The following is a 19,267-nucleotide window of genomic DNA, read 5'->3' as shown; positions in this document are numbered from 1 at the left end:
GTTTGCCATGAGTTTGAAATGTGATAAAAGGCTTGTTTAAGAAGCTGTGAATTTCCATTTCAATGTAAGCTGCAGTTATTCTTGGTGGGGGGGAGGATAATTTTTCTTGATCCTTATTTGCTGTTCTCTTTTCTATCAGTGTAGTAAGAGTTCTGATCTGGAGGACAAGAAATTTGGGTTCTAAGCCTAGCCCTGGTATGATAGTTTCTTAAAAATTCTAAATGTATAGAACTTTATGGACTCGAAAGTACTGTCCCCAGAACTGAGTTTTCTGGCTTTTAATTCTTGGTTCTTTCTATTCTACCATGAAGCAGTGAGAGCTGAGGTAAGTCTCTTTCCTTCTGAGAACCAGAGTGTTCCCCTTATGTAAGTGGAATTACCCTCCACCCCTTGCTAGCCTTCTTTGGCTGTTGTGAGGTCCAACCAGATAATGTCATAAAATGAGCCTGTAAGGGCTGTTTGCTGTGATCTGGAGAACTGGTACTCCTGCTTAAGTGACTTTTTTTTGTACTGTATAAATTGGTTGTATGTGTGGAGGTGGGAGAGTGAGCCTTTGGGACTGAGTGCAACTTTCCTTTTGCAGAAGCTGCTGGGTATAGTGGAGGAATCGATGAGTCTTAGCACCTCCAGAAATGAACAGTTATACAGAAACATTTAGCATCTCATGATGAAGTGGCAACCAGTGGTGTTCAGCCCCTTTTCACCACTCTGCTTTAGAGAAGTGGGAACCAGGACTAACCTTTTGACATTTAATACACAAGTGACTCATGACCTTTAGAGACTTCCCCTTGCTGCTTAGATATGATCTCATTCAGAATACTAGGGGTGGGATGGGGAACACTGAATAAGTAGAATCTTCATTTAGTATTCCCCTCACTTTTTCTACTATAACAGTTATTCTCTTCTTAACCAAATGTTTTACTCCATATAGAACTTTCAAATTCATTATATCATCATCTTTTTAGTAGGTATTATTTGTTTCTTCTATTATAGATGAGGAAAATGAGGCTCGGAGAGTATATTATTTGCCTAAAGTAAGGGGAAAAGATAATATTCAAACCTTCAAATAGTAGTAATTGTTAGCATTTACTGAGCTTCCTATATGCCAGTCATTATTCTAAGTGCTTTACATGAATTCACTCGTAAACCCTCACCAACAACTGTCAGAATCTCTCTATTTTTCAGGTGAGGAAATGACAATACTAAGAGTCTGGAGCTTGCTTAAAGTGAAGGGCAGAGTGAGTACCAGGACATTATAGAATTCTCCCCATTTTAAAGGTAAAAAAAAACGAGGCTCAAAAACATTAAGAAACTTGCTCAAGGTCAAGCAACCAACAATCGGAAGAACTGAGGTTGAAATTCAGCAAGCTGACTCTAATGCCTATGTTCAGACTCTCAAACTATACTGCTTCTAGTGTAGGGCTCTTTGTAACCAGGTTAATTGAAGCAGAGAGAAAGAAAAAGGGGGTGCATATTAACATTACACAGCATATTTAACATTTAAAAATTAATTTTTAATGAATATAACAGTCACATCTTTAAAAATCAAGCAAACTTTTTAAATGTATAAATGAATGAACCTTATTCATCCGGGTCCCCCCATTAGAGGTTACTAGAGTTTCTTTATGCAGATATGAGCAAAATTATTTTATTTTCTTTATTCTTCATCCCCCAAATCATACATTTTATGTACCATTCAATATATTTCTTTGTACTTCTTTACTGAAGTATAATTAACTTATTATATTAGTTTCAAGTGTACAACATAGTGATTCAATATTCTTATACTCTACCAAATGATCATAACAGTAACTCTAGTTATAATCTGCCACCATACAATGTTATTATAACATTATTGACTATATTCCCTATGCTGTACATTACATCACCATGAGTTATGTATTTTATAACTGGAAGTTTGTGCCTGTTAATCTCTCTCATCTATTTTACTCATCCCTTCCCCCTCTCCCCTCTGACAGTCACCAGTTTTTTTTTCTCTGTATCTGAGTCTGTTTCTGTTTTATTATGTTTGCTCATTTGTTTTTTTAGAATCCACATATAAGTGAAATAATACAGTATTTTTCTTTCTCTGTCTGACTTGTTTCACTTAGCATAATACCTTCTAGGTCCACCTGTGTTGTCTCAAATGGCAAGACTCCATTCTCTTTAAGGCTGAATAATATTCCAGATCTTCTTTATCTATCCATCCATTAATGGACACTTTAGGCTGCTTCCATATCTTGGCTATTCTAAATAATGCTGCAATGAACATAGGGGTATATATATCTCTTCAAATTGTGCTTTTGCTTTCTTTGGGTGCCCAGAAATGTAATTCTTGTATCATATACTGCTGTTGCCTCTGCTGCTACTAAGTCGCTTCAGTCATGTCCAACTCTGTGTGACCCCATAGATGGCAGCCCACCGGGCTCCGCCATCCCTGGGATTCTCCAGGCAAGAGTACTGGAGTGGGTTGTTGCCATTGCTTTCTCCAGTGCATGAAAGTGAAAAGTGAAAGTGAAGTTGCTCAGTCATGTCCGACTCTTCACGACCCCATGGACTGCAGCCTACCAGGCTCCTCCATCCATGGGATTCTCCAGGCAAGAGTACTGGAGTGGGGTGCCATTGCCTTTTCCGATTGTATCGTATAGAAGTTCTATTTTTAATTTTCTGAGGAACTGTTTTCCATAGTGGCTTCACCAATGTACATCCCCAGCAACAGTGCACAAGGATTCCCTTTTCTCCACACCTTTTCCAGTACTGTCACTTATCTTTTTAATGATAGCCAATCTGACAGGTGATATTTCATTGTGGTTTTGATTTGCATTTCCCTGATGATTAGTGATGTTGAACATCTTTTCACATATCTGTTAGCCATCTCTATGTGTTCTTTGGAAAAATGTCCATTCAGGTCTTCTGCCCGTTTTTCAGTCAGATCTTTTTTTTTCCAATATTGAGTTATATGATATTGTGTATCTTTATATTAACCTCTGATCAGCTATCTCATTTACAAATATTTTCTCCCATTCATTAGGCTGCCTTTTCATTTTGTTGATAGCTTCCTTCACCACATAAAATCTTTTTAGCTTTATGTAGCCTCATTTGTTTGTTTTTGCATTTGTTTCCCTTGCCTGAGGAGACACCTAAAAGAAAATATTGCTGAGACTGATGCCAAAGAGCATACCATATGTTTTCTTCCAGAATTTTTATGGTTTCAGGTTTTAACATTCAAACCGTTAATCCATTTTGAGTTTAATTTTGATATATGGTATGAGAAAATAGTCAAGTTTGATTCTCTTACATATGTATGTCTATTTTTCCCAACAACATTTATTGAAGAGGCTGTTTTATCCCCATTGTATGTTCTTGCTTTCTTTGTTATAGATTAATTAACTATATAAAAGTGAGCTTTCTTCTGGACTCTCTAATCTGTTCCATTGATAGATGTGTCTGTTTTTGTGCCAGCAGTATACTGTTTTGATTATTGTAGCTTTGTAGTCTAGTTTTAAATCAGGGAACATGATACCTGGGCTTCCCTGGTAACTCAGCTGGTAATTCAGGCTGCAATGCAGGAAACCCTAGTTTGATTCCTGGGTCAGGAAAATCCCCCAGAGAAAGGATAGGCTACTCACTCCAGTACTCTTGGGCTTCTTGGTGGCTCGGTAAAGAATCTGCCTGCAATATGCGAGGCCTGGGTTCCACCCCTGGGTTGGGAAGATCCCCTGGAGAAGGGAATGCCAGCATACTCCAGTATTCTTGCCTGGAGAATCCCCATGGACAGAGGAGTCTGGCAGCTACAGTCCACAGGGTCACAAAGAGTCAGACATAACTGAGTGACTAAGCACACACACATACACAGCATGATGCATCCAGCTTTGTTCTTTTTTTCTTAAGATTGTTTTGGCTATTTAGAATCTTTTATGTTTCCATACCAGTGTTAGAATAATTTACTCTAGTTCTGTGAAAAATGCCATTATCTGTATCTTGATAGAGATTGAATTGAATCTGTAGATTGCCTTGGAGAATATTAACAAAATTAATTCTGCATATTTCTTTTTTCATACAATATATCTTTCAGATGTCTCCACATCAATCCACAAAGACTTTCAGAAGTCTCATCTTGATGCTCACAAATCTCTACAAACCTCTATCGATCTGTGTGTCCTGCACACATCTTTTTATTTTTTACCAACCTTTGGTAGTGTCCAACTCTGTTTACATCTTCGCTCAGAGCCTCACTGCTAGACTATCTGGGACTTCTATAGAAAATATAGTGCCTAAACTAATTCCTTGGTCTTCCTCTGACACATAATCCAGTATCTTACAAACTCCCTAGCTGAACTAACCCCCTCCCCTCCTATTGCAGTTTCAACTTACTCCTATCATCTACCTACCTACCAGCCAATCTACCTGCTTATCTGTATAATGCTTGTTGGGCATCTATTCTGAGCAAAGCACCATGCTTACTTTGATGATGAATGCTTAGTGTCCTTGCTGTTCAGCAGTTTTCAGTTTAAATGGAGCCTGTAAATAAATAATCTTGGACATAGGAGTCAGAGAAGTAGCGGATTGAGTGAGTCATGAGGCCCAAGGATGGAATTATTCAGATTAGGCTCCTAAACTAAACACTGGGCCTCAGGGAAGTGTTCACTGCCCATATAAACCCTGAATTAATGCATTATTGGGTTTGGACTTCCCAGAAAAATCCTGAACCTGATATGAAAGCATAGTACTTCCTCTGAAGGGTCTTTTAGACCCTTGCTACTTTCTTCTAACTAGTCCTTTCTACTCTGAGTAGAGGCAAGTTGTCTGACCCGCCAGCTTGCTTGAAATGGAACTGCAATAAGCCTCCACCCTCACCCCCATCCCCCGCAAAAAAAAAAAAAAAAAAGAGAGAGAGAGAGAGAGAGAAAGAAAGAAATAGGCCCAAAATAAATCATGTAAAGAAACAGGAGGAAATGCTGGTTCTGGGTATTTATTCAGCAATGTATTCAGTCTTTGGCCACAGGAGGGCGGTATAGGCAATGTTTCTTGAGGGAAGGGCTTCCTTCTGAGTGGTGGTTTAGGATGGCTTCTGCCAACAGGGAACAGAAAACCAAAGAGGTCCTGAAATTCTCAGGCTGTAATCTGGAAATTTTAGTCCCTTTGGAGAAGTTCTAACTAACGGGAGCCCTAGGGGAAGGGAGGCAGTGCAAAGGTTGGTATTCACAGCCCACAGCAGAGAATAATTCCATGACACTTTTCTTCTACATCCTAAATTGTGAATCAAGAGGACTATGCCTTGATCTTCATTCACTCATTCATTCATTTACCATTTAGTTATTCACTCATTTAAAAATACTTATTGAATTCCAAGCACTGTTCTAGGTGCTAGAGATACAGCAATGAAAAAAACAGTCTCTACCTTCATGGAGCTTACACTTTATAAAGGGAGAAAACAAACCAATAAACAAATAATTATAACATTTCAAGGCTAGAAAGAAAAGCAGGATTATGGAATAGACAGTGATTGGATGGTTCAGGGATGGACTCCTTTTGAAGAGATGTAATTATACCTAAACTTGTAGATAGCTAGGAGAAAAATCTTCAGGCAGAGTCAAATTCTTAATCCTGTCTGATTTTCCCTGTAAAATGCCACCCACACAACTATACAATTATATGCAACCTTATTCTTTAACTTAAACCAATCACTCGCCTTTCCTCGGGGTACCCCACTTGAGACCAAATCCACGTCTGCCACATTTTTAGCAAGGCTGTTGAAATTTTAAAACAACCAATGCTTTAAGTTACAACTTTAAAACAAGTCACGGTCTTTTAAGTTTTAAGTAAGTTTAAGGACTTGTTTGAGGTCATACAGCTTTAGCTTTTCATCCACTGTCCTTTTTTCACTTTGCCATCAGCTTCTCAAGGCATTGTGGGGGCACAGCAGCACACGAAGGCATCAGCCATTTTAGGTGAACATGAGTTCACAGGTAGCTCTTCCTAAGAACTAGTGTTTAGAATAAGGGAAGTGACAGTTTCACCATACTCCCCATTGTCACTTCCACCTGTATGTGTGTTCTGAGGGATGTGTGGGCAAACTTCCCAAGCAAAAGTCCCAAGGGGACTGTAAATCATGCCACAAGGGGAAGGGCTTAAAGAAATGTCATGTTTACTTGGAAAACGTGTGTGTGTGTGTAAGATAGGTGTTCGGGGGGGATCAGAGTTTGAACTCATGATAGATATCTTCAAACACTTAAGAAGACTGTTGCTTAGATGGGTAGATCCTTCTTGCATAGCCCAGAGGCGAACAAATGGACAGAAACCAGAGAAGAGTGAATTTTAGCTCAAAATGAATAATGGCTTTGGAAGCTACAGGATGAGATTTTTTTTTTCTTCTTCTTGTTACTGAAGATATTCTAGTGGCTGCTAAACAAAACTTATCAAGGATATTGGAGGAAGAAAAAGTGGGCTTTGGAAATAGATCTCAATTTAAATCCTGCTATTGGATTTGGGAACCTATATGGCTATGAACAAATGATGTAAACATTCTTAACCTTAGTTTTCTACTCCTTAAAATAATAATAACAGTTACTTCTTTGGGGGCTTCTGGGAAGGATTAAATATAATATGTTGAAAAGCCTAAAGTAGATATTTCTTCCTCCCACTCTACTTCCTCTACCCTGTCACATATACTGTAGTGAGGAGTCCTACAAAGGGAGGTTGGGAGGAAATAACTTTTTTTCCATTTCAAGTATGGAATTCTTTGATTTGCTCTATAATCATCAACTTTATTCATTATCTGATTATGCTTAGAATACTATGACTTTGAAATTACATGCATTCGTGATTCTTTTTCTCACTAGACTGTAAGTTTCCCAAGAGGCTCTCTTTACCCCTTAGCTGTCAAAATAACTGCTTACTGAATTTAACTGCTGAATAACTGAACTAACCAAGAGTTCCTGTCCTCAGGGAATTGCCTCTCCTAAATAGAACTGACATAATGAATGTACAAGAGCATCTAGTCATATAGGTTACCAAGAAAATTAACAGACAAGGTTTAATATCTTCAGATTGTCCATGGCAAACATCAGGGACTATGAGGTGGCTGAGGTGGGAGTTGGATGGCCAACTGAATGAGTAGCAATAGGGGTCAGGACAAAATGTGGAACTTTCCTTGGGTATGCTTTCTGATAGAAGTGGGGCTTTGGGAGCTATTTGAACCATGAGAAAACCAAGCATTGGCTTTTCCCTGAGAGAAGGCAAATATTTAAGACCTAGATATCATACCTGGGTGGTAGGCCATTTGGATTCAAGTCAGAACATTGAAACAGTTTATTCTTGTGACTGAGGAGATATCATGTCAAATGCTTTTGGAAGGTGGAACATGTGTCACCTAGTGGCATTTATATAGCATAGTGTTGAAAAGCATAGGCTCTAGAGCCAGACAGGGTTGGTTTGCACCTCGGTTCCATCACTGACTAGCTATGTGACATTGGGCAAGTTATTTAAGGTCTATGCCTCAATCCTCTCATCTGTAAAATAATGACAATAATAGTATCTTCCTCATAGTGTTATTGTGAGGATTGAAATAATTAATATATGTAAAAGGCTTAGAACAATTCTATGAGTAAGCACTCTATAAGCATTTATTATTATTATTATCTAATGAGTTCCCTTTGGATCCTGAGAAATATGCTGGGTACTTATAGTAATTTCAGTGTGAGTTTGGAAACATTTATATTCTAGACAATATTTATAAGTTTATATTATATATATATTTATATTTATAAACAAACATTTATATTCTGAATAATATAATTCTATATTATATTCTAATCCATGTCATTAGCTCCTCAGCAGTGGCTGTAATAGAAGTAGTGATAATATCTGGCTCAAAAAGATGAAAGAACTTTTCACCAACTGAAATTGTCCAAAGGACTACCAGGTTATCTTAGGAGAGAGGAACCTTTCTATTGTCGTGGGTGTTGGAGCGGAAAACTGGATGAGGATGTTACAGAAGGGATTGAAGGATGAAATTGGGACTTTGCTATGCCAAGAGAGTTTCTGATTTCTTGATTCTTATCAGCAGAAGGGCTGCCTTTGAGGTGCTTCTTGAAATGTCAGGGCCTCTTCTAATTTTTTGAAATTAAAATTGTGGGTCACCTTACACAGAAAGCTAACTGTAAATAAATGGGGCTGGGATCAAATGTCATGTTTCAAAGTCTGAAATCCCCCAAAAGTACTTTCAAGACTCAAGAAATGAGTTTTGTTTTCTGTTCTGCCAGTAATTAATTATGTAACCGTGTATAGCTTACTTTCTCTGGGCCTCAGTTTCCTAACCTAGAATATGAGGGGTTAGAGTAGATTTTCTCTGAGGTCTCATAAGGTTACCTTCTGTGGTTGGGATATATAATTCTCTGAGTAGAAACAACTAGGTGAAGGAGCTATTCATGTATTCAGCAGATGTTTATGAAGCACCTGCTAAGTGTCAAGCAAAGGATACCAGATTGGCAAGGCATTGTATGCCATGCTACAGAATTTGCCTTAAAGGCAGTGGGGAGCCATGGAAGGCCTTTGAACAGAGGAACTATATAACTCAGTGTTCAGCTGTGGAAATTATATTGCTCTAGTTATTTTCAGCAGAGTTTTAATATAGAAAATTTAGTGTTTCCAAAATTGGTAGAAGGGCTGAAGGGGCAAGCTTTAGACTAGGCCTCCAGGAATGAATCTCAGAATGAATACAGCTGTTTTCTCTGCCAGAAGAAAGAAGGTAAAGCATCAGCAGCTTTGGGAACACTGTACCTGATTTGCAATCTAGGAATTAGGAATCTGCCACTGCCTTAACTATTGTATAGAGTATCATTATGCCTGCTAGATCCTCCATAGCAAAAACAAATAAGTAAAAATATTTGAAAGTCTCATTCCCTGCTTGTACAAAGACACAAAGCAGGGTCTAGACACTGAGACCTATGGAAAGGTAACACAGCTGCAGAAAACTCTAAAACCCCACCATTCTACTTGTCACTAGAAGCAGCAGAAGTATGTTTTCTGTATTATCACTTTCTTTCAAATATTGTGCATATGCCTATGGTTGGCAGAAATAAATCACATCCAAAACAATGGATGCAAAGAAGTTTGAGAAATCACAGGTTGTTGTTGTCATTTTGGTTTTTATTAATAGCTTTTCAGCAATACAGGAAGGTAAGCTAGAAGGAGGGTGGCATGGATTCTCAGCATCCAGTATATAGTATCCACCATAGAATTAAGAAGAACAGGACTGCTTTTGAAAGAGATAATTTGTCCAGGAGAGTAGAGGCTGAATTGGGGAGACAGAGCAGCACAAAAGACCACAGTAGCTGGCAGTAGGGAGAGAGAGGAAGAACACATTCCTCAAGGAGGAAGAGAATCACCAAGACTTAGAGACTGGTTGGCTAGTAGCAAGGTGAGGGAAAAGGAAGACTTATGGATATTTCCTTCGTATCTCCTTGGCTAATTCTGTGTGTGACATTCCCAAGGGACAGGGAACTCAGGGAAAATAGGAAGCTGGCAGGGGTGGGAGAAAACTGCTTTGATTTTGGACTTACCAAATTTGAGGTTCTTGTGAGATATTCAGGAGACATCCAGAAGGCAGGTGGAGATTCATCTCTGGAGTTCAAGAGAGTTACCTGGGGCTTATCAGCTAACCCCCAGGGAGGTTGTAAGCTCCCTGCAGGCAAAGACCTATGCCTGTTTTGTTCCTCCACTGGTGTCCTGTAACCTTGTTGAAAGGTGGTACTTCAGTGTGTAATGTAGGTGGCGGGTAGTTAAAGCCTTGGGAATGGATAGGTCCATCATTCAGTGCAAGTGTGGAATAAGAAGAAAAGGGGACTGAGATTAGAGGAACTTTGAGAAATCATGGCCTTAATGACTAAATGAAGAACCCAAACAGGAAGCAAAGATAATACAATCAGACAGGTCATGTGAATGTGTCCCCAAGGCAGAGGGAGTAAGGAAGGAGTAAGGCATCAATGGAGACCAGACCATTCAGAAGATGATGGAAATTTGAATTCTTTCCATCTTTTGGCTATGGTGAATAATGCTGTTATTAATACACACATACAAGTTTGTTTGTGTGGCATGTTTTAATTTTTCTTAGGTGTATATATAAGAGTGGAATTGTTGGGTCAAATGGCAACTCCATGTTTAAGTTTTTGAGGAACTGCAGACTATTTGCCAAAGTGGTTTCATCATTTTACATTCCCACCGGCAGTGTTATGAAGGTTCCAATTTCCCACATCCTCCCCAACACTTATTATGTAGCTTTTTGATTATAACCATCCTAGCATGGGATGGGGGAGCCTGGTGGGCTGCTGTCTATGCGGTTGCACAGAGTCGGACATGACTGAAGTGACTTAGCAGCAGCAGCAGCATGTGTAATGTGGTATCTCATTACAAATCTGATATAGCAAATATCTTTCATTTGCATTTTCCTGATGATTAATATCGTAAGGGATTTGATTTAGGTCATACCTGAACAGAACTGAATAGTCTAATGGTTTTCCCTACTTTCTTCAATTTAAGTCTGAATTTGGCAATAAGGAGTTCATGATCTGAGCCACAGTCAGCTCCTAGTCTTGATTTTACTGACTGTATAGAACTTCTCCATCTTTGAATGCAAAGAATATCATCAATCTGATTTCGGTGTTGACCATCTGGTAATGTCCATGTATAGAGTCTACTCTTGTGTTGCTGGAAGAGGGTGTTTGCTATGACCAGTGTGTTCTCTTGGCAAAACTCTATTAGCCTTTGCCCTGCTTCATTCTGTACTTCAAGGCCAAATTTGCCTGTTACTCCAGGTATTTCTCGGAGAAGGCAATGGCACCCCACTCCAGTACTCTTGCCTGGAAAATCCATGGACAGAGGAGCCTGGTAGGCTGCAGTCCATGGGGTCGCTAAGAGTTGGACAAGACTGAGCGACTTCACTTTCACTTTTCACTTTCCTGCATTGGAGAAGGAAATGGCAACCCATTCCAGTGTTCTTGCCTGGAGAATCCCAGGGACGGGGAAGCCTGGTGGGCTGCCGTCTATGGGGTCGCACAGAGTCGGACACGACTGAAGCAACTTAGCAGTAGCAGCAAGGTATTTCTTGACTTCTTACTTTTGCATATAATGAAAAGGACATTTTTTGGGGGGTGTTAGCTCTAGAAGGTCTTGTAGGTCTTCATGGAACCATTCAACTTCAGCTTCTTCAGCATTAAGGGTCAGGGCATAGACTTAGATTACTGTGATATTGAATGGTTTGCCTTGGAAATGAACAGAGATCATTCTGTTATTTTTGTGATTGCACCCAAGTACTGCATTTTGTATTCTTTTGTTAACTGTGATGACTACTCCATTTCTTCTAAAGGATTCTTGCCCACAGTGGTATATATAATGGTCATCTGAATTAAATTCACCCATTCCAGTCCATTTTAGTTCACTGATTCCTAAAATGTCAATGTGAGAAATATATTCAAGGGATTAGATGTGATAGACAGAGTGCCTGAAGAACTATGGACAGAGGTTCGTGACATTGTACAGGAGACAGGGATCAAGACCATCCCCAAGAAAATGAAATGCAAAAAGACAAAATGGTTGTCTGAGGAGGCTTTACAAATAGCTGTGCAAAGAAGAGAAGCAAAAGGCAAAGGAGAAAAAGGAAGATATACCCATTTGAATGTAGAGTTCCAAAGAATAGCAAGGAGAGCTAAGAAAGCCTTCCTCAGTGACCAGTGCAAAGAAATGGAGGAAAATAATAGAATAGGAAAGACTAGAGATCTCTTCAAGAAAATTAGAGATACTAAGGGAACATTTCATGCAAACATGGGTACAATAAAGGACAGAAATGGTATGGACCTAACAGAAGCAGAAGATATTAAGAAGAGGTGGCAAGAACACACAGAAGAACTGTACAAAAAAGATCTTCACGACCAAGATAATCACGATGGTGTGATCATTCACCTAGAGCCAGACATCCTGGAATGTGAAGTCAAGTGGGCCTTAGAAAGCATCACTACGAACAAAGCTAGTGGAGGTGATGGAATTCCAGTTGAGCTCTTTCAAATCCTGAAAGATGATGCTGTGAAAGTGCTGCACTCAATATGCCAGCAAATTTGGAAAACTCAGCAGTGGCCACAGGACTGGAAAAGGTCCGTTTTCATTCCAATCCCAAAGAAAGGCAATGCCAAAGAATGCTCAAACTACTGCACAGTTGCACTCATCTCACATGCTAGCAAAGTAATGTTCAAAATTCTCCAAGCCAGGCTTCAACAGTACGTGAACCGTGAACTTCCAGATGTTCAAGGTGGATTTAGAAAAGGCAGAGGAAACAGAGATCAAATTGCCAATATCCATTGGATCATCAAAAAAGCAAGAGATTTCCAGAAAAACATCTGCTTTTTTGACTATGCCAAAGCTGTTGACTGTGTGGATCACAACAAACTGTGGAAAATTCTTCAAGAGCTGGGAATACCAGACCACCTGACCTTCCTTCTGAGACATCTGTATGCAGGTCAGGAAGCAACAGTTAGAACTGGACATGGAAAAAAAAAAAAAAAGAACTGGACATGGAACAACAGACTGGTTCCAAAATGGGAAAGGAGTATGTCAAGGCTGTATATTGTCACCCTTCTTATTGAACTTATATACAGAGTACATCATGAGAAATGCTGGGCTGGATGAAGCACAAGCTGGAATCAAGATTGCCAGGAGAAATATCAATAACCGCAGATATACAGATGACACCATCCTTATGGCAGAAAGTGAAGAAGAACTAAAGACCTTCTTGATGAAAGTGAAAGAGGAGAGTGAAAAAGTTGGCTTAAAACTCAACATTCAGAAAACTAAGATCATGGTATCTGGTCCCATTACTTCTTGGCAAATAGATGGGGAAACAATGGAAACTATGACAGAGTTTATTATTGTTATTTTTTTGGCTCCAAAATCACCACAGATGGTGACTGCAGCCATGAAATTAAAAGATGCTTACTCCTTGGAAGAAAAGTTATGACCAACCTAGACAGCACATTAAAAAGCAGAGACATTACTTTGCCAAAAAAGGTCTATCTAGTCAAAGTTATGGTTTTTCCAGTGGTCACATATAGATGTGAGATTTGGACTATAAAGCAAGCTGAGTGCCGAAGAATTGATGCTTTTGAACTGTGGTGTTGGAGAAGACTCTTGAGTCCCTGGAACTGCAAGGAGATCCAGTCAGTCCATCCTAAAGGAAATCAGTCCTGAATATTCATTGGAAGTACTGATGTTAAAGCTGAAGCTCCAATACTTTGGCCACCTGCTGTGAAGAACTGACTCATTGGAAAAGACCCTGGTGCTGGGAAAGACTGAAGGCAGGAGGAGAAGGGCACGACAGAGGATGAGATGGTTGGATGGCATCACCAGCTCAATGGACATGAGTTTGAGTCAACTCTGGGAGTTGGTGATAGACAGGGAGGCTTTGTGTGCTGCAGTCCATGGGGTTGCAAAGAGTTGGACACAGCAGAGTGACTGAACTGAACTGATGATTAGGATATTGAGTATCTTTTTATGTCTTTTTGACCATTTTTTGGAGAAATGTTACTCAGATCCTGTGCCAATTTTTAAATTGTGTTTTTAAAAATAATTGAGTTATGAGAGCTCTTTATGTATTCTAGATACAATCCCTTATCAGATATATAATTGGAAATATTTCATTCTGTGTATTCTCTTTTCATACTTTTTTCATATTTCTGTCATTTTTTAAATAAAATATTATTTTTAATTGAAGGATAATTGCTTTACAATATTGTGTTGGTTTCTGCGATACATCAACATGAATCAAACATAGGTATACCCTTCCTTTTGAACCTCCCACCCACCTCCCCCACGTCCCACTCCTCTATGTTGTCACAGAGCACCTGTTTGAGTTCCCTGAGTCATACAGCAAATTTCCACTGGCTATCTATATCACATAGCATATTTTTACCATATATTAAATAGATAGCCAGTGGGAATATGTTTTCCACTGTATATGTTTAGCCAGTGTATATGTTTTCATGATAGTGTCCTTTGAAGCACATAAGTTTTTTAACATTGACCAAATCCAATTTATTTACGTTTTGTTGCTGATGCTTTTCATGTCATATCTAAGAAACCATTACTAAATCCAAGATCACAAAGATGTACCTGTATTCTCCTCATTTTGTTAAACTTAGCCACAATATCATTACCACAGCTAAACAATTAATAGTGATTCCTTAATATTACTGAATATTCAGCCTGTTCAAGTTGCCATTTGTCTCATACATGTCACATATGGGTGGTGATGCACACATATGCAAGTTCCACCTGAATCGATCACTCTTTTTCCTCATTGTTTACTTGTTAGAGAACCAGATTTTTGGTCCTGTAGTTTTTTACAGTCTATGTCACCATACTGCAGTTTAAATTTTTTTTTTTTGTCCTCTGTGTATCATGTAAATAGCTAGATCTAGAAGCTTGATCTGATTCAAGATATTTTGCCGTTTGTTTTGGCGCAAATCATTCATAGGGGATGTGATAAGTCAAACTTTTAAAGTGGGCATTTCTTTGGGTTTTATTCTATCTTGTAAGGCTAGGGGCCATTTTATTTATACCTCCATTGACTCAGAATTTCCACTCACCAAGTTTGAATAGCTGACTTTCCTAGACTCAAAGATTTTTTGAGAATAGAAAGCAATTCTCATTCCTCTTGGAGTTTATAGTATGGTAGAAATACCAGAAATTAATTAGTTCTATCCCTGGATAATCTAGTTTCTTGCCCCTTTCCACCAATATCTATCTGTTCATGTGTACAGTCCTATAAGAGTAAGAAAGGCCCTTAGAGATATTCAGTGTAAGTTAGTCCTTGGTTTTGAGGGCCCAGAAGCCTGCTCTATATTTTTCTGAGGTAAGGTTCAGAGGTTTCACTGAATTCTGACAGGTCTAAGGTCTCCTGTGGCAGAAGGGAGATGGAGTCCCATAGAGGGGAAAGGAGTTGCCCAAAAGTCTTATAGGAAGCTTGAAGTAGGCCTAGGAGTAAATCTGAAACCTTTCTGTCTCTACTCCAGGGCTTCTCCATTTCAGACACCAGACCACAAAGACAGAACAGGGCAGTGATTTCAAGCAGATTGCAAGTTTTATAGGTTTTGTAGAGGCTTTTCCAATGCAAAACTGTCCTCTCTTCCTAGTACCCAGTATGCTGGAATAGTGCAAGCTGTCATAGTTCAAAGAAACCAGAAATAGGAAAGAAATCTGATCTGCAAGTGCAGAGATATCAGAGAAAGATAAATATAATTGAATTTTGTATAATTTGTAGAGTGTCCTTGTGATTCTGTACACAGCACTGATTTGTTGGATTTGTATAGCTAATTGTGAGTGGCCTATAATACTTGAAGTGAAGTTGCTCAGTTGTGTCCCACTCTTTGCAACCCCATGGACTGTAGCCTACCAGGCTCCTCCGGCCATGGGATTTTCTAGGCAAGAGTACTGGAGTGGGTTGCCATTTCCTTCTCCAGGGGATCTTCCCGACCAAAAGCATCTTTGCTTCCTCCTTGGCCCAGGCTCCAAAGTTGCTCCAAAGGGTCCCTTCCCGCCACGCACCCCCATTCCTTTTCCCTCCTCCCTATCCTTTTCCCATCCTTTACCCCAAGCTTCTATTTCTTCATCATACCCCCCCCCTACCATTTCTTCTTTCTCTTTCCCATCTTTCCTTTTCTTTCCCTTCTGCTTCTCACCGTCTTCTCATCATTCCCTCCTCTCTCCCTGCCATGCTCTCTCCCCTCTGGTCCGTTCTGTCCATTCCCTTCCTCTCTCCCAGGCCTTTCCCTCCTCTCTCCCAGGTCTTTCCCTCCTCTCTCTCCTCAGCTCCATCAACCCACCCACAACAAGCTCGCCACCCCTACGCCAGAACTGGCAGCCTGGAGCTCCGGCTGGGCTGGATGGAGCGGGCCTGCTGGGGGACCATGTGTTCACCGATTGGCTGCCGCTGGTAGCACGCCAGCTCAAGTACCGCCCCCCCGGCGAGTAAACTCTCCTCTGCGGCACCTGTTATTGGTCGGTGGGCCTGTCAGCATTTTGGCTGCACCTCACGCAGGCGCGGGCAGTCGTTCCGTGAATAAAAACGCAGAATATGGGCTGGGGGGTGGGGAGAGGCGAGGAAGAGAGCCAGCGAGGCAGGGATCGAAAGAGTAGCTGGCAGCCCAGAGCCCGGCGAACAGAGCGAGCATAGAAAAGCGAGCGAATTAGAGGGAATAGAGGATACCGAGACTGACCGGTAGCCAGCCAGGCAGGCGGACGGACGCACCCCCGGACAGACAGACTGAGCAGGCGCCGGAGAACCTCGCGCTGGTTTCTCCTGCCTTTCTCTTTGAAAGCCAGGATTTTGCCTTTTCCCGTGGCGCCCGAGAGAGAATGCTGGACTCTGCAGACTTCAGCGCAAGCTAAGATTTCTCAGCTAGGGAAGAAAGATCAGCTCAGTTCTGAGAAGGGGGAAGCAAGCACCCCTGTCCCCATCCCCCCTTCCCCCTCCCATACCAAACTCGGGCGCCAAACCCAGCCCTTCCCCAACCACCCGACTTCCTCCTCTCCTTTCTAGCATGGTGGCTGTATGGACAGTCTGACAGAACAGAGACTGACATCTCCCAATCTGCCAGCCCCTCATTTGGAACACTACAGTGTTCTGCATTGCACCATGACCCTGGATGTGCAAACTGTAGTCGTTTTTGCCGTGATTGTAGTCCTTCTGCTTGTAAATGTCATACTCATGTTTTTTCTGGGAACGCGCTGAATGGAGTCCAGCCGCCTGAGCTGTCTGGAATTCTCGCTTTGATTTCATCCCGAGAACCTCCAAGGAAAAAAAAAAAAAAAGAGAGAGAGAGAGAGACAGGGAAAGAGAGGGAGAGAAAGAGTACGCTTTCTTACTCAGGGGGAAAACGTTTTGAGCTTCAACATGGCCTCGCTGTGATATGTATGACGTTGGTATATTATCTCTCCCTAAATCTTTTGTTATGTCTTGTCTTTTAAGTATGCCTGTGAGTGTAGTTGCTTATTGCTTGAGTAAAATTGTTGATAAAGAAATGCTTTCTATTTAAGTGTGCATGTGTGTGTGTGTGTATGTGTGTGTGCATTCTTCATTGATGTGACGTTCATGAAGCAAGCTCTGCATCCTTACACAATGGCTTTGCTGATTGTGGTGTTTTGTCAATTCATTTTCTGGAAAACGACCTTTAAATTCCATCAGAGAATTTTAGAATTTCTTTCTTGCCATCAGAAGATGGCATTTGGGTTTGTCTGGGGCAAGGGAGGTTGTGGGAAAAGCATGATGAATTTCTGGCAGCTTAGGAAAAACAGTGTTGCACTAGATGTTTAGAGGAAAGAAATTGATACAGGAATGAATTTAGGGAAATTATTCTTCAGTCTCTTAATGAGAAGCGAGAATATGGAAAGTGATGTGGTGGGGTGCGTTGTGCTGGCAGTTGGTGACTGTGTTCTCTGAATCTTAATTTGCTGTCCAGCGTTTACAGTTTCCAATTTGGAAAGAAGCCACGTTTAAAACATTTCTTAAAAATCATTAAATGTCAATTTCTTTGGAATCATGGTATGTGGCATCAAAATGTTCTTTGATTTTTATGAATTAGCAGGAGAAGACGTTGACAGTAACTGTTTGGGTTCTTTTTCCCAAAAATTGTACCTATGAATTTGAGTTTGGGGATTTTGTCTCTATGGCCTCCAAAAACAACTAAAGCTAGCTTTCTACCAACCTTGGGAATAATATATTTAGATATGCCTCTTTGGGGTAATCTCATTTGCAGTGATGTTCTTGAACTACATTTTAAATAGAACTTGCTAGTGTTAATAAGAAAATGGTGGTTTTGTTTGCTTCCTTGTTCTTTAAAATCAGAGGTCTCTCTATTTGGAAAGTTTCCATTTTAAAATGAAATTATGTATCATGCTAAATTGAGAGTTTTGAGCACCCTCCCCCCAAAAAAAATGACTGGATGGAAAGGGATGAAAGCTCTGGAAAACGTGAGCTAGAAGCAACATTCCAATTTGATATTTATTTGCGTGTCTTTATCAGGTGGTAGTGGTGGTCATTGCTGTTATTTTTGCTATTGTTATTATTTTTATATTTCTGTTTCCCCTAAGAAAGCTTTTGTCAAATCCAGTAAAAAATTTGTCTCTGATGCCAGTGTGCATAATATTATGCACCCCCCTCCCCCACCTGCTGTTGTTGGCAGGTCTTCTTTCTGTTGCTTACCTGACTTGAAAGAGTACCATTTCTGTCTCATATAGCAATTAATCAGGACACATAAAACATCCACACACATGGTCCTCCTGCACCCATGTGGGCGACTGTTCATGAGTGATGTGTACATCTGCTGGCAGTGTACTTTCAAGTACCATGTACTGTTGTTTGGACTGTTTGGAAAAGATTTTGAAGGGAGGAGGGCTGTGAAGGGGGCTCTTGAAATTGTCCAGACCTTGGGGCCCAAAGAGTATAATTTTATGGCATTAGAAGAGGTTTTGAGTCACAAGGTGTGCTCTCGATGGCTCTGTGTGGGTAAGAAACTGATTTTTTAATTTGGTTGGCACCATGTTGTAAGCATGATCTGGGAAGTTTGCTGGCATTGATTCTTATTATTTACTCTTTAGTCCCTTTGTGGGAGCCCCTGGGTTGAACTAAGAACTTGATTTTTTTGCAAAGAGAATCTAGTGAGTCCCACTTGCCCTCCCTTCCTGCATTTGCTCCAACAGTATTGTGTGAAGTAACCTGATATTTTAGTTGGACACTTTGTTTTGAGACAGTGTTGGAGAGTGATGAAAGAAAGGCTGTAGGCCGGGCAGCTACAGACCTGGGTCTTCTCTGTTCAGCAACTGCTTGACATTGAGCAATTTTGGGATTCTCTATAACATGGCATTTGGGGATGGTTGGACTATGTTTTTGAATTCTGTGATTTTGGGTGTCCATATGCACTTGAAATCAGAGGCTAATGAACTGGGAAGATAACTGAAAAGGCAAATGAAATGTTAATAAATGTTCATCAAGGGGTGATGGGAGGGGGGAAGGAGGAAATATCTGGCTGCTGGTATCTGGAGAAACTTGTTTTACCTAAGAGATTCTTTTACCTAGTTATGTGGGAAGAAAACTGGACTACAACAATAGAATGCTTTTTGATTTTTCCTTCAAGGAGATAAGGATTCTCCAAGGCTAGTCTTTGAACCAGGTTTATGACAAAGTATGTGTCACCTTTGGATGCCTGACAGACCCTTGGCAGAA

General features: G+C 40.4%; 1 protein-coding gene across 8 annotated transcripts in view; it reads left to right on the top strand.

The window, feature by feature from the left end:
* Positions 1-19,267, top strand: part of ARHGEF9 (Cdc42 guanine nucleotide exchange factor 9) — a 420,451-nt gene that overhangs the window by 211,004 nt on the left and 190,180 nt on the right. For 2 of the 8 annotated variants that reach the window (XM_027535140.1, XM_027535137.1), the window contains exon 1: positions 16,120-16,957. The exons of 4 other annotated variants lie outside the window; for them this stretch is intronic. Coding sequence is in view for 2 of the 4 variants with exons in the window: in XM_027535135.1 (XP_027390936.1) it covers positions 16,956-16,964 (9 nt within the window). In the remaining 2 variants the exon portion in view is untranslated. Of the gene's footprint in view, positions 1-16,118; positions 16,969-19,267 lie in introns of those variants that run through there. 2 more of the 8 variants (XM_027535135.1, XM_027535134.1) reach the window with 2 other exon arrangements.

Source organism: Bos indicus x Bos taurus, chromosome X (genome assembly GCF_003369695.1).
Source record: "Bos indicus x Bos taurus breed Angus x Brahman F1 hybrid chromosome X, Bos_hybrid_MaternalHap_v2.0, whole genome shotgun sequence".
Lineage (NCBI taxonomy): Eukaryota > Metazoa > Chordata > Mammalia > Artiodactyla > Bovidae > Bos > Bos indicus x Bos taurus.
This window is presented reverse-complemented; position numbering and strand designations above follow the sequence as displayed.